This window comes from Anolis carolinensis, chromosome 4 (genome assembly GCF_035594765.1).
Source record: "Anolis carolinensis isolate JA03-04 chromosome 4, rAnoCar3.1.pri, whole genome shotgun sequence".
Classification (NCBI taxonomy): Eukaryota; Metazoa; Chordata; class Lepidosauria; order Squamata; family Dactyloidae; genus Anolis; species Anolis carolinensis.
In genome coordinates this window covers 245,462,120-245,477,111 of record NC_085844.1, presented here as the reverse complement: position 1 = coordinate 245,477,111, position 14,992 = coordinate 245,462,120, and the positions used below count along the sequence as shown (strand labels likewise).

Here is a 14,992-nt window from a genome sequence, read left to right as displayed (position 1 = left end):
GATAGGTGAATGAATATTTCAGCTTTGTTATTCTCCTTTTAAAAATGGTCCACATCCTTGGAAAGGTGCATACCTCCAGTAAGACTGTTTTAACAGCACATTGCTTTAAAATTCCCAAGCAAGGAACTTGAAAGGAGTGTTTATGTGTCTGCCTTACACTGTCAGCTAAGACAAATGGTAATAGCACATAGGTTGTCCAGTTCCTTCAATTCCTCCTGTTGGGATATGCCATATTGGCATCAGAGAAATTAGAAATTAATCACTAATTCCTAGATTAGCTATAGCACTGTGTCATAGGATACTTCAAGGTCTTATTTAAGAAACATAGAGAAGAGCAAGACCATGTCTCAGTGTGATGTATCAATTTGGAAGGTATATGAAGCAGTTGAAAAGGAACCAGGACTTAAATCTTCTGATGCCATATTGATCTGTCTTTCAGGCCAACCCCAACAGTGAAGAGATTTGGTTGGCCGCTGTGAAGCTGGAATCTGAAAACAATGAATATGAGAGAGCAAGGAGGTTGTTGGCAAAGGCTCGAAGCAGTGCCCCAACAGCCCGGGTAAGCTGTGGGTGCTTTCTCATGAGAAATGATGCCACATCTGAAGATAACCTTGATTGGATCAGGACCATGTGTCTGTTTAGCTTGGTAGCCGTAAACCATGAAGACCTCAGCCACTGCACTATAATGCAGCAGATGGCAGAGACTGAACTTGGGGGGTCTTCTCACAGAGTCATAGAGTTGGAAGAGACTATCCAGCTTCTGTTTCAAAATATTTCAAGAAAACTATCATCCCTTATGCTTATGAATAGCCTCACCTATCCCCCTTGTGTTTTAGTTGGAAGGGAGAAGTCAGATTCCGAAAGGAGCCTGATGCCCAAGTGTCACATAATCCCCATTAACAGATCGTGATAACTTGGGTTGTTGTGAGTCTTTCGGGCTGTATGGCCATGTTCCAGAAGCTTTCTCTTTTGATGTTTCACCCAGATCTGTGGCAGGCATCCTCAGAGGTTGTGAGGAAGGCAAGGCAGAAGCTGTCATGGACTTTAACGCAGCACATTTGTTGAATTTTATCCTTGCATTTAAATTTCAAGGCATTCATGACTTGTTTGCATCTTTTCTTTTAGATGGTTATTCCATCCCTTTCTGCAGTCCTCTTTCTTGGTGGAATTTTTGCAGGAGAACTCGTATCTGATCCCCTATTTATAAAAATCCTACCTTGCTGTTAGTTGAAAATGCCTTGCAAATTACTTAATCAGTCAAAACCTAGTATAATATCAATTGTATCCATGTCCTACGCTTTATAGCAATATCTTACTCTTTGCAACCAGATAGGGAATTAAAAGGTACATTTCAACATGCTTTCTTTGTTTGCCTTTTCAGGTCTTCATGAAGTCTGTCAAACTGGAATGGGTGCTTGGGAACATTGCTGCAGCTCAGGAGCTTTGTGAGGAAGCCCTAAGGCACTATGAGGATTTCCCCAAGCTGTGGATGATGAAGGGGCAGATTGAAGAGCAGGAAGAACTGATAGAAAAAGCCCGAGATGCCTACAACCAAGGGGTATGTAAGGGCAATGTTTCTTTTTCCTCCTCACCTAGTATCTTGAGAAGATGGGCTGTCTAAATACTCCTGCAAGAGCTGGCAAGCGTCTCTGCAGTCCAGCTTCCCTGCATGGAGCAAAACAAGAGCTATGAAGGTCAGCATCTGGGCTCAGGCCATTCTCATCCATTCCCATCAAGTTTTTGGAGAAGGTCCAAGAATTTACCAGATGTGTCAACAGTTTTTTTTCTATCTTTCATGCACACTTGCTGGGATGGTCCAACTTTTAGCTATTCTCCCCTTACAAGGATTAATGGCTTGTTCTGGGAAGGTGACTAACTTGCACAGCTATTTTTAAGTATGTGATTGATTAAACTAGGGCTTCTGGAAAGGTGCCCAACTTGTAGATGAGTGGGGGAAATTTATCAACAGACAAACATGTTTCTCTTTGACCTTTCCTGCCAGGATGGTGAGCGGAAAGTTATCCCAGTGGAAGAGTCTCTGCCTGTATGTGCATCTGCTTTCTTTCTACTAAGATTTTCTCCTTTTGCTTCCAACAGCTGAAGAAGTGTCCTGGCTCCATACCCCTTTGGCTCTTGCTGTCCAGGTTGGAAGAGAAGGTTGGCCAGCTCACCCGTGCCAGAGCCATCTTGGAAAAGTCTCGCTTAAAGAACCCAAAGAACCAAGATCTGTGGTAAGAAATCACACGGGGAGCCTGAATCATTCAATGGCTTTTTTCTATGGTAATATTCACATCATCTCAACTAGGGATAGACTTAAGTTTTGACAATATTTATCAAATGTGCTAAACCATTTCCTCTGAATATCAGGAACACCTGACAAGAAAAATCTTCAAGAGTCCTTTTAGTTCAGGACTTATTTGGTTGTTTTGCACAATAAAACTGTATTTTTCCCAGGAATTAGGTTTTCCTGTGTATGAAAACAATTCTATTTTTCCTACCCAGAAAATACTGCAGTTGTGGGGGCATTCCATGTAAAATTCACTCATGATTGTATTGCGAATTGTTTTTTTCTGTATAGGAAATAATATTTCTGCATAGATATTTATGTGTGGAAAATGTTGTGTTTTGCTTAGAAAATGCTATTTCCTATACAGAACAACCATGTGCAAATTTTGCATACGATAAATCCCAAATTGTGAATAGGCCTCAAAAACTTTGTGGTTTTAAAAACCTTTCTAGTAATGAGAAGAAAATTGCTAAAATTACTTATTGCTTCCTTCTTGAAATAAATTAGTGACAAATTGCATCTGTAATCTGTTTTCTCTCATAGGTTGGAATCTGTGCGATTAGAATACAGAGCTGGCCTGAAAAACATTGCTAATACACTGATGGCAAAGGCTCTCCAAGAGTGTCCCAATTCTGGTAATAGAGGAATTTATTTTTCTTTTGCATGTTGCCTGCTGTTTAGTCTGTGTTTTAATTTATTTATGAAGAAAACATGATGACAAACCATTAAGAAGGATAGTTTTGTTTCCTAGTCCTGCTGTGTCAAATTTCACCATTATATCTGCCTGAAACTTGTGCATCAACAGTATTTCTTTCAGTTCCTATGGCCCCATGCTTCAAAGAGTGTTGAGACATCTCCTTTCTAAGGAGATGACCAGGATCATATGAAAAAAAAGATGATCCTTTCAGGGGATCTCTGTTTTACTAGAAAACATAGAGTGGCGCCAAGTACTTGAACATTAAAAGGTTGAGCCAATGTAAGCAGAAATAATAAGCATTTACCAAAAGCATGATGTATGGCCTTTTGCCCTGCCTTTCTCCCCGAGTGGACTCAAAGTGGCTTACAATAAATAGGCAAAAATCCAATGCCTAAAAACAATGTAAAACAATTCATATAAAACAATCTACAAAACAACAATTCATATAAAACAGATACCATTACAAAATAAAATCACATTATATAAAATTTTAAGAATGTCCAAGATTAGAATCCATTCATTCAGAATCCTCAATAAGTCTTCGTACAGGTCATGTAAAGTCCATGTTCTCATTCATTAAAAGCTTGCGTGCACAACCTTTTCTTTAAGGCTTTCCTGAAGCCTAGGAGAGTTGGTATCTGCCGTATGTTGCTGGGGAGGGTGTTCCCCAGCAACATACGGTATTATATGCAAAGTTTGTAGTAAAATTATTCCCTTGTATAAAATCACAAAAATGAGGTTTGCTTTTTAGATTGAAAAAATAATAACTCCAAGCCATTGATGGTTGAATTCATGGATTCAGTATTTGGATATGGAGAGCTGGCTGTATAATGTTAGAATGAACGCAGTTTAAGAGACCACCTATCAGTCTGGTAGATAATTTCACATATGACATACTTTTTATTCCTTTTAGAAATTGCCTGAAAGATTTCTAGAAGAAATATAAACAGACATCTTTTTGTGGGAACTTTCTGGATTAGCTTTGTTTTTGTTCATAATTTTGTTATAAGTAGTGATAACTATTTGGGGATCAGCGCTATCTTATTTCTTTTGGCTTTCAGGAATCCTGTGGTCAGAAGCCATCTTCTTAGAAGCCAGGCCCCAAAGGAAGACCAAGAGTGTGGATGCATTGAAGAAATGTGAGCATGACCCACATGTCCTTCTGGCTGTGGCCAAGTGAGTAAAGATGTCTGTTTGCTTTGTCCTTTAGAGGTTGAGTAAGATAATTAAATGACAACAGCAACGTAAAGGTTTGATTGTAAAGAGAAGTTATTGCAGACTGACTGTATTTGCTTATGCTATTTCTTGAATTCCTTTTTTTAAACCCCAAGCATCTAAAATAATTAAAAATTTATATAATGTAAAGAAGCACCACTCAAAAGGAGCAAATACAGTGAAATCAGGACCAACATCAGGACCAACATCAAAACATTTAGTCAGTCTCATCCTCTTGGGTATGTGGAAAGAGAAATAACTTAACCTACACTAAAAATGTTATGAGCAAAAGTAAGCAAGGCCCTTGTTGGCATGTGATGAAATATTCATAGAAATGCATTTGATGATCACAGGGTGTGGGAAGTTTTGTAATGGAAAGTGTTTGTTTAATAGGTCCCAAGCTGTATGAGACCTGTTCACTTAAAACTGGGCATTTGAATTGGTTCTAGGCAACATTTTGACAGCCACTGCATCTGGGGCAGAATAGGAGTTATGTGAATAGATATTTTGATTTGCATAATCTGTGTGGCTACTGTATTCTGCCCTAGCAGCATTTTCCAAACAGTCTTCAAGAGCAGCACCTTGTATAGTGCATTGTGGTAATCTAACTTAGAAGTAACTAGCTTGCTTGGAAGCACTGACAAGAATGTCTTGGCATGGAGAACTGCATTCTTTTTAGTGATCATTGAAACTGCCTCACTGCTCAACTCACTGGTCTTGGTACACTTTTATGATCCACAGACCTTTTTATTGGTTTTCACTGGCATCAAGTTGTACTCTGCAAAATGTACAGATAGTGTTCCATCTTTCTCTTTAACAGCCACAGTTCAAAGCTTTGAAAGCGAATACGTTCACCAGTCCATAAAACTTACTCTAGCACAACTACATTTGCCAAGACAACCTTTCCATTGAATAACAAATGAAAATTATTGGGTTGTGACTGAGCAGGTCTATTGCTAGGCAGAAATTGGCTCCTCTAAGGCAGTGATGCAGCTGTACCATTGAGAGATGAGTATGTTAGAGTCTGTGGAGAGCAAGACAAGCTTGAAAGCTTAAAATTGGGCTTGTAGGCTTTGACTGAGCTCTGTGATTTCCCACCACAGCTGTGGGCAGGAAGCCTTGGTTGGCTGCTTTTCACATGGATCCCCATATTTGCCAGCTGTGCTCCGCTGGAAGATGGGATCTCATGTGGTTGCCAAAGTTCAGCGTTACTCCTTGCATGCCAAGTGTGCCTCTTCTGTTCTCATTCATTTTGGGCTCGTACAGGAGCTGTTCCTATGGATCTGTGCCCATGGGTGGTTAAATAAATGAACAAAGCCGCCCTCCAGTTCCTAATCATTGTGCTGTTAGCCTTAGGCTGCAGATTTGGTTATGTGTTCATGAAATTTCTGTTCCAAGATTGAATCTGTCAGGTAAGACATTGAACAAATGTACCAAGAAGAGCCTGTCTTGCTTAAAAAGATTTGCTTCTTTCCCTGGAGAATCTTATCTTTGAACAGATGGAACGCCTTTTGGCTTCTACGCTTAATCTCTATACTGAGGGCAAAATAAGCTGCCGAGGAGCCTCCTTCAAGTTGTCCTCTTTGTCACTTTTTAAAAACTCAGATTGTTCTGGAGCGAGCGTAAAATAACCAAGGCCCGTGAATGGTTCCATCGGACTGTGAAGATCGACTCTGACCTGGGGGATGCTTGGGCTTTCTTCTACAAGTTTGAACTTCAGCACGGCACAGAGGTAATGTGGGGGCTGAGAGATTGTGACTTGAATTGGATCCATCAAGATTCCTTACTGGTTTGGGAAACTTTAAGGAACTTGGCCAGGTTCTTTCCATTTCCAAGTATACAAAAACTGGGAGTTTAGATGTATTCCATGTTTTTTGGACAGGAGCTCCAGTGAGCTTCCTGGGAGAGTTGACTAGGATTGTATTATGCCAACTTAAATTATAGAATCATAGAGTTGAAAGAGACCCCAAGGGCCATCCAGTCCAATCCCATTCTGCAGGAACACACCATCACAACACTCCCAACATGGCCACCCAGCCTCTGTTTAAAAACCTCCAAAGAAGGAGACTCTACTGGACTCCCAGGCAGCATATTCTACTGCTGAACAGCTCTTAACATCAGGAAATTCTTTTCCTGCTTCAGTCTTCCTTTCCTCCCTAGAACCCATTTGATATTTTCAACAAAAAGAATCATTTCTCTGCATACATGCTGATGAACTTCTTGGGGTGGTAGTTTTCTCTCTTCTCAGGAATACACCAAAATAAGATTCCACTCAGTCTATTAGCAGTTTTGCCACCTGTGACTGTTACTGTGGGTTTTCTGCATGTTCTTTAAAGAACAATATACATTATTCCATCAACCCCAGCATGGCAAATTGTAGCAGCAAGTGGATGGAGAGTTGTCAGGTTATTAGGACAGAGGATGTCATGCCGCCTGGCCCATTAAATATGCACCCACAAGTGGAGGAAAAGCAAAGGGAAGAGATTGGTGAAAAACTGATGTTTATTTTAGGTTGCTGCCCTTAGGGAGCCAGCTCCATAGAACAGAGTAGTTTGATTTTTGAGTAAATGTACATCCATCACCTGGATTCTGTTGGTTAGTTTCAATTAGAATATACTCATTGAATGGCAAATCAAAACAGATCAGTTTCATTGTTTTCATGCATGTAGACCAGGCAAGGGTAAACTTTGGCCCTCCAGGTGTTTTGGACTTTAACTCCCACCATTCATAATAGCCGGTAGGGCCAAAGTTTGCCCATGCCTGCTTTAGTGACTCTATTTAAGTTGAAATTAATAGTAGAATTTTTGCCATTTTTATTGTATTTTTCTGACTAAAGAGGGATGAAAGTAACAAGTCCTGTCCTGTATTCTCTTCTCTCCTTAGGAGCAGCAAGAAGAGGTGAGGAAGCGTTGTGAAAACGCAGAGCCCCGGCACGGAGAGCTGTGGTGCGAGGTCTCCAAGGACATCAACAACTGGCAGAGCAAGATTGGTGAAATCCTGGTGCTGGTGGCAGCAAAGATCAAGAATACCTTTTAGGCCAGAGGCCGTATGGACTTGTGTCTCAAGCAGGGTGAGGGGGCCCAGCTTCTTCCTTCCACACACATGTTGGGACTTCTGTCTCTACGTGGAAGGTGTTTGGAGGAGAAATCAACAGGGGGAAATGGAATGAGGTTTCCTGGTTTAAAGGGAAGCCAAATTTTTATCCTGGCACTTTTTTTTTGTAGTGAGCAGGTAGCAGCTGTGAGAAAACCAGCACTTTTGTGGGAGAGTGCTTTGTGTAACCCCATGCCTCAGGGTTGTTAAATAACAGGAGAAGCTTCCGAGTGCTGATAGGGAAGACAGTTTTATTCAGATACCAGAGCAGCCCTGGTGTTCTTTGTGTCTCGGAGTCTCTGAAAAGCACCTGGCAGATGAGCTGTCCCTCTGGGCCTTTCTGCTTCCTAAAGTTCAATTTGTCTTGTTGATGTCAACACAAGTCATTTCTAGTGACCAATAAAGGAGACAGAGCAGTCTATTTTTGTACAGTAAAATACAAAGAGATGGAAAACAATTTTCTGGTGGGGCTCAGTAGAGAGCCCTGAGAACTTGGAATTTTGTAGGAGTATGTGTTATTTGTAGGGAGGGTGACTAGGGGTCAGTCTTGTCACAAGATAACATGTAAAGAATTTGAACTGTTTTGTGTTAGCCATATAAGCCTGATGGTATGGCGTCAGAACAATTGCAACATTTCGTAAACCAACAGCTGCTAGGAAAATCGCAGGAGCTACAAATGTTGACTTCACAAGTAACTCAATTAGGAGCTTGCTTCTCATTGAGTCAGGACAGGGCAAAATGCCTTAATGAGGCATAGCTCCATTGGTTTTCAGTGGAAATGAAAATAAGATACTTTTGTGACAGTTGATTTTGAGAATGAATGTGTCGTTCTTGTAGGGGAGGAGGAATGTCACATCACTTAATATAATCCAGAACACACTTTGGAGAGAGATCGCTGTAAGAGTATTTGGTGTAAGCCTCCACTAACAACCAAGCAGACAGTTCCCTCATCATCAGAGGAGTCTTATGGTTGGAATAATGTAGACAAGATCTCTCAGTTTCAATACAGTCTAAGAGGAACAGCTCTATTGAAGTTGTACTGGAATTGATGGGTTGTCACACCATCCATTGTGTGTCCTTGATAATGGTTACTGTAAATTCTCTCACTATAGTTGGACTCAAAACCAAGCAAATAGGCATTCATAGTTTGGCTATTGCTCACGCTCTCCTACCCCAATGCACCAAAACATTCCTAGTTTTGGATAAAACAACCTATTTCCATCTTAGTGGCAGTGAAAATACCTTCATGTATTAGGATATGTCCAGTGTTTCTGCATGGCATTTTATGGTTTTTTAGTAGTCAGTGACCATTGTACATAATACGAAGCTGTAAAATACAACCTTTTTTGTTCTTTGTGATACTTTTATTTTTTACTATGTTGTCTTCTGCATGTATTTTTGGTTTGGGGGTTAGCGTGTCAAGTCCAGATGGATCATTGGGAGATTAATACTTGTATGTTGTGTATCTTCAAGTAACAGACTGATGGCGACTCTCAGGTGAACCTATCACAGGTTTTTCTTGGCATTTTTCCTTAGGGAGGGTTTGCCATTGCCTTCCTCTGAGGCTAAGAGATTGTTTCCATGACCTAGCTTGGTCGAACCTTGGTCTCCTAGAGCCCTAGTTCAGTACTCAAACCACTACAGCTCTCTAAATCAGTCATTGGCAAATTTGTGGAAGTCCAAAACACCAGAGGGCTGAAGTTTGCCCATGCCTGCTCGAAATTCAAGGTTATTGGGCTGCCTTCTAAGCTGGTGATAGTTCCATCATCCTCATAATGGAAGTTTTAATTTAAAACATCTTGTGGGCAGTAAAGTGGAAAAGGTGATCAGGGACATGAATAATACCTGCCCTTCAGCACGTAATTTTCCTTCAAGCTCTTGGGCACATGAGTTTAATATTTGAAGCATTCTAGTGTTAGAAACATGGAATTTTGAATTATTACGTTTAACTACAAGAGCAGACTCCATCCCTTCTCACTTCTTGTTTGAGCACCCTGATAGTAATACCAAGAAGATTCTCTTGAATTTTCTCCTTATAGGTCAAGACTATTTCACTCTTCTTATCCCTTCACTTTCCTTAATATTCTTAGTGTTCTTAGGAAAGCACTGTAATTTAAACTATTCAATTTTAACAGCATAATCAAAGTAGAACCCCAACTTCTGTCAAAAATAGTCATTAATATTGTTTTTGAAATAATCCAGGCAAGAAGTATATGCCAAATCAGGAAGAAATGCTTCTCAATGTTATGGCTATAAACAAATGTGTGCCAATGTGCAGGGAATGTTTGTCAAACTCTCAGGATTGCAGATTTACAGGAGCAAGGAGATGAAATTTTGAGTGTTACCTATAGTTCTTACCCACCTGATATTTACCTTTTTGAATCCCATTCAAAAAGGTTGGGGCGAGTTTTGAGTTTTGATTTGCACATATCAAACCACGCCCATCTTTTTGCATAGCTTTCTTTTGCATATAACCTTCCTTTCTGATTTTTGGAGATTTTTATTTACTTTCAGCCTTTGCTGGTTGAAAGCAGGAGATACACTTGCCTTCTGGACCTCAGTTACTTTGGTGTATTACTGCTGCTCTTTTGAGGAGGTGTTTGGAGCAACCTGTGTGGAGGTGGTTGGCAACAGAACCGCTTTGGGGAATGATCAGCCCTGAGAAGAGTGTGTGTCTGGCTCCATATAATGATAGGTATCCTAAGCAGAGTGTTTTGGTCTACAATGCACAATTGCCCAGCTTGTAGTGGCTGAGAGATTCTGGGGAGTTGTGAAGAAAATAAGTTAGCCAGGTTTTGCATCTGGGGCCTGTCTTCATGCAAATAGGTGCTCTAGTCTTGGATTGGCCAGCTACTCTCAGCAAATGCAAATTAAAATTGCATCTTATAAGTGATGATTTTACCATATTACTCAGGAAGAACAAAACAGCAACAGGAAGTCTGTTCTAACCCCATCCATCCTATCCCCTGAGAAGAAGAGCTGCAGGGAATTTGCTTTTTCCTCCCCATCAGAAATTTTTTTGGCTCTGGTTGCTTGCTCCCCGCAGATTCCAGAATTTAGTAGAAATCTACTCTGTCCTTATATTATAACAGCCTGTTTTGGGAGGGGAGGAATAGGGACGTGGTGTTACTACCTGTTGCTTGTAAACTACCTTGGGAGTAATTTGACTGAGAGATGAAGTCTGTCTTTGAAATAAATAAACGTTTAATTCAAAACAACCCCAAAGCTGAGGTGCTATCACATTTTGATGGCCTGAAGGACAGGCGCTTGCAATAAATTCACAGCTGTCTTTGTTTAAAGGGTTTTCCCAGTTCATACACATTATCAAGCACTTAATGGGTCTTCTGTTCTGTATTATCCATTGCAACTTCTCTAGGACTAGAGTTTTATTAATTCAGCATATTCCACAAAGTCATGCATTGTTTCTTGCATCTTGAACACAAGGGGGAAGCAGTGAGCCGTCCAGCACGTTTTCAAGGCATCCTTTATCCCAAAAATCTGTACATGCAGACTTCTGTGCTCCATTTTGAATTTTGCATATAAAAGTGCTATGGAAAAAACCCACAAAACCTCATGGCAGCTTATAAAACAGACCACCATCTTCTCGTGACCTCTGCTTTTAGTGGTTTTGGAATTCCTTTTAGCCAGATCAAACCAAGAGCAAAAGCAGTGCCTTGCTGCATTGACGCAAATATATTGAATTCTGAGCTGTTCTCTGGAAGTAGTTGGTGATCTTAAATGTGGTGACTTAGCTACAACAAAGGGAGTGTGGGTATGTATGAGTGTGGGAGGAAGTTAGTGGTGTAATCATTAAAACTGGAAGGAACCCAAAGGCCAGCCCTCCACCATGCAGGAGGACACAATCAAAGCACTCCTGAGAGATGGCCACCCAGCTTCTGTTTCAAAATCTGCAAAGAAGGAAAGCCTGCCACCCGCAAGGCAGTATTTCGTTGTTTTATAGTTTTTATTGTAATATCTCTCTCTCTCTCTCTCTCTCTCTCTCTCTCCCTCCCTCTCTCCTTGTGTTCAGGCGGACATTCTTTTTCTGTAATTTGAATGCACAGATTCAGAAATAATCTGTCATGTTCAGAAAACAGATATGTATTATTATTATTATTATTATTATTATTATTATTATTATTATTATTATTATTATAGATAGCCAAAATTGTGTAATGATTTGAATGTTGGATATGACTTGGGATCAGAGACTGCACAGCCATGAAATCTACTGGGCCATCTTGGGCATGTCTACAGACCAGGAGGACAAAGGCAAAATTCTGTCTACACAAATCTCGCCAAAAAGACTCCCTGTTAAATCCACCTTATCAATCAGAAACATTGGTTATAAGGAATAATTACCTGCATCCCCTCATCTGCCCTGATTTGGCAGAGACTTATGATTCCCAATTTTTAGCTTCTTTTTAAATGTCCTAGTTTCTCCTCCCACTTTCCCCAATGTATCATTTTCAGCCGTTTCTATGTACACATAAATGGTTTCAATGCCTTCTCTTCTCCCAGGTTAAACATGGCCAGCTCCCTAAGCCACTCTTCATAGGACTTGGGTTCCAGACATTTTACCCTTTGGTCGCCCTCCTTTAGACATGTTCCAGCTTGTCAACACTGTAACCACAGTCTTGATGTCATGAAGCGGTCACCTGGAGCACTGGATAGAGCTACAGAGACCAGGCATTGGTTCATTTGTCTTCTTCCTATGATGTTCTTTGGTCCTCAGGACTGGACTTCTCTGATCGCTTAGTCATGGAGGAGAGATGGGAATAATGCAGTCTTCCAGATGTTGTTGAACTGCAAACCCCAGCAGCCTCAACCAACTCATGGCAAGAAGCTGCAGTTCAACAGGAGAGCCATCCATCTTGGCAAAGTTGAGAATTAACCTCATCACTTGCCATGTATCTTCGCTTCCGAACTGAAGTGCTACTCCTGGCAAATATCAAGCAATCCTACAACTCCTACTCCATTTTTTCCCAACATTTCAGCCCTATATGTACCCTAGAACCCTTACCAACCTATATCAACCGTCTCCACAGTATTTTTCAACACAGCTACAGAAAGTGACACCCTGCCAGTTACTGTCATTTTGAGAGAGGTTGGAGGGGAAAATAGCAGCATTTAGAACCAGATCAGTTAGATCCACTCTATTCAAAATGCCAGTGTAGATTTTCTTCTAAACCGGCTGCCATGAATCCTCCCAGACTTTCCCAGATGCAAAACAAGCTCCAGTTTGTGTTGTCAAAGGCTTTCATGGCCAGGATCACAGGGTTGTTTTGTGTGTTTCCGGGCTGTATGGCCATGTTCCAGAAGTATTCTCTCCTGACGTTTTGCCCACATCTATGGCAAGCATGCCTCTGCTCAAGGCAAGACCTGCAGGTCCCTTTTTTTGCTATGGCTTCTTTCAAAAATCTGATGCTTCGTATCATGCAGTCAAGGAAATGGCGGATTAATGGGGAAATAGAAGCATTTTTCCATATACATTTAAAGATCTTTTAGACCTACAAAGGGTGTGGCACAGATACCTTTTGCACTACATGTTCCAGTATCCTCTGCAACATATCCATTCTAGGAGTTCTAGTTCACAATATCTTCCCCACCCCCTGCTAGTTCTCCCAAGTATATTGATTTTTGTTTGCCAACTGTCTTTTCAACAGCTGCTGAACAGACAAAAATGTAGCAGCGTTCCAGCCAGCTTTTAAAAATTAGCAGGGGAAACTTGGGCCAAAGCGTCTCTCCATGCCAGAAAAAACTTCCTCTGGTAAAATCTGTTGGCTCGCTCTTAGACTTGTTCTGGTTTGATTTTGTTAAAGTAACAGTGATGAGAGACCCTACCTTTCATTTTTTTCCAATGAGCTGGTTGGAGCTGTCACCTTCCCTCCCCATCAGGTGCCTTTAACACCTTGCAAGTTCTAGCTAAGTAAGTAAGCTGACAATATTCTCAATTGCTGAATCTCCATGCCAGGGTTTTGTGCAATGATGTTTACAAACAATTTTTAGAATGCCTTCCTTCCAATGAATATGGAAAGGACTGTTTGAGTCCAGTCTATATCCTCCAATGTTTCGTAAATAAAACAGACAGTTGTGGCCAAGCAATTTCAGAGTATGGTCAAAATGGCAACATATAACTAATGAGGAAGAACATGGAAACAAGGAGAAGCTGCAATAGCAGCTTGCCTTTACCTGAGCCTCTTGGGAAGGGCAAGACTTCTCCTTTCCTTCTGCTGTCTCCACAATTGCACTTCAATTGCAGTTTGTATCAGCTGAAGTAAGCTGAGGAAAAGGGTGAACTGAAAGAAGGAAAGAAACTGGAACATTTAAAAAGCAACTGCAAAAGTGGGATGCTTAAATTGATCAGAACTTTCCCTGAGAAATGGGATTGGTCGGAGGAAATGGGTGGAAGAGTCCCCCTTTTTTTGCATATCATGCAATTCTCTACCTGCAGTCAGTACCTGAGGTGTGATTCTTATAAAATCCTACCCAATAATTAAAATATTCTGTGGTCAACATACTGTGTGAAATCATGGAAGAAGACCTCTGCTCTGGACCCTTGTTTAAGGAATACCCTTGCCTTAGTGTCCCAATTGGCACCAAGTCAAAACATGGCTTTTCAGTAAAGCCTTTGAGGTCTAATTGATTATAATCATTTTGTACATGTTCTATTGGTTGGTATTATTTCAAATGGTTTCTCCCCTTGTTTTAAAGTTATCAACGAGTCAGGTTTTCACTGATTAATGTCTTAATCCAGGATGGTTGTGTACCTTCCAGTCATTTCTGACTTTTGGCAATCCTAAGGTGAACCCATCACAGGGATTTCTTGGAAATATTTGTCCAAATATGGTTTGCCTTTGTTTCATGTGAGGCTGAGAGAGAGTAACTTGTTCTAGCTGATCCAGTGGGTGTTCAAGGCTGAGAATGAATTCAAACTCAGCTCCTCAGAGTCATAGTCCAATGCTCAAAACACTATTCCATACAGTCTTCCAATCTATTGTTCATGTTTCCAACTTATTCTAACCTTACAGTGAACTCATCACAAACTTTGGGGGGGTGGGGAGCTGAGGGGTGTGACTTTCCCAGGATTTCCCAGTGGATTTCCATGGCCGAGCTCTCCAGAGTCATAACCCAGCATTGAACTCACTACACTCACATTGGTTTTCTTCTATTCCGCCCTGAGATACGCTGTTGTAAGGTTGGATATACGTCTCAATGTTTTAATAAAAGGATTAATAAAATACTAAATGGTTTTTGGCCACAAGAAGGTTGGCCCCATCGTGGGAGAATCCATGTCACCAGCTGCCTGTGGAAACGTGATGGCATGGAAAGCTGGAGCAGAAGGAAAGAAAGAGTGGAGGAAAAAGGGAGGAAGAGGAAATGGGAGCAAAACAACCGGAAGAAGGAAATTGGATGGGAGAGTCACACAAAAATAGTGGCTGCAGCAAAGAAGACATTTCCTCCCTGAGCAGCCATTTGGGAGTTTGAGGTGCCGGCAGAGTGGGTTTCATGAGAAAGGCTCAGGAAAGTCTCTAAGGCCATTTGATCCAGTGCTGGAAATGTTTCTGTAATCTAATACATTATAGCTTTCAGACAGTCCCAGTTTAGCAGAACCAGTTCCAATTAATACTCTCATCCTCCTCCTTTTTCACCAGAAGTGACATGCAGTTTCTCAAGTCGCTCCTGACATGAAAAAAAAG

General features: G+C 40.9%; 1 protein-coding gene across 2 annotated transcripts in view; it reads left to right on the top strand.

The window, feature by feature from the left end:
• Positions 1-10,510, top strand: part of prpf6 (pre-mRNA processing factor 6) — a 42,121-nt gene extending 31,611 nt beyond the window's left edge. For both annotated transcript variants that reach the window (XM_008110219.3, XM_003220687.4), the window contains exons 15-21: positions 440-559; positions 1,382-1,558; positions 2,098-2,231; positions 2,831-2,922; positions 4,046-4,160; positions 5,805-5,931; positions 7,083-10,510. In XM_008110219.3, coding sequence (XP_008108426.1) covers positions 440-559; positions 1,382-1,558; positions 2,098-2,231; positions 2,831-2,922; positions 4,046-4,160; positions 5,805-5,931; positions 7,083-7,235 — 918 coding nt within the window. In that variant the 3' untranslated portion in view covers positions 7,236-10,510. The remainder of the gene's footprint in view (positions 1-439; positions 560-1,381; positions 1,559-2,097; positions 2,232-2,830; positions 2,923-4,045; positions 4,161-5,804; positions 5,932-7,082) is intronic.
• Positions 10,511-14,992: the final 4,482 nt, after the last annotated feature.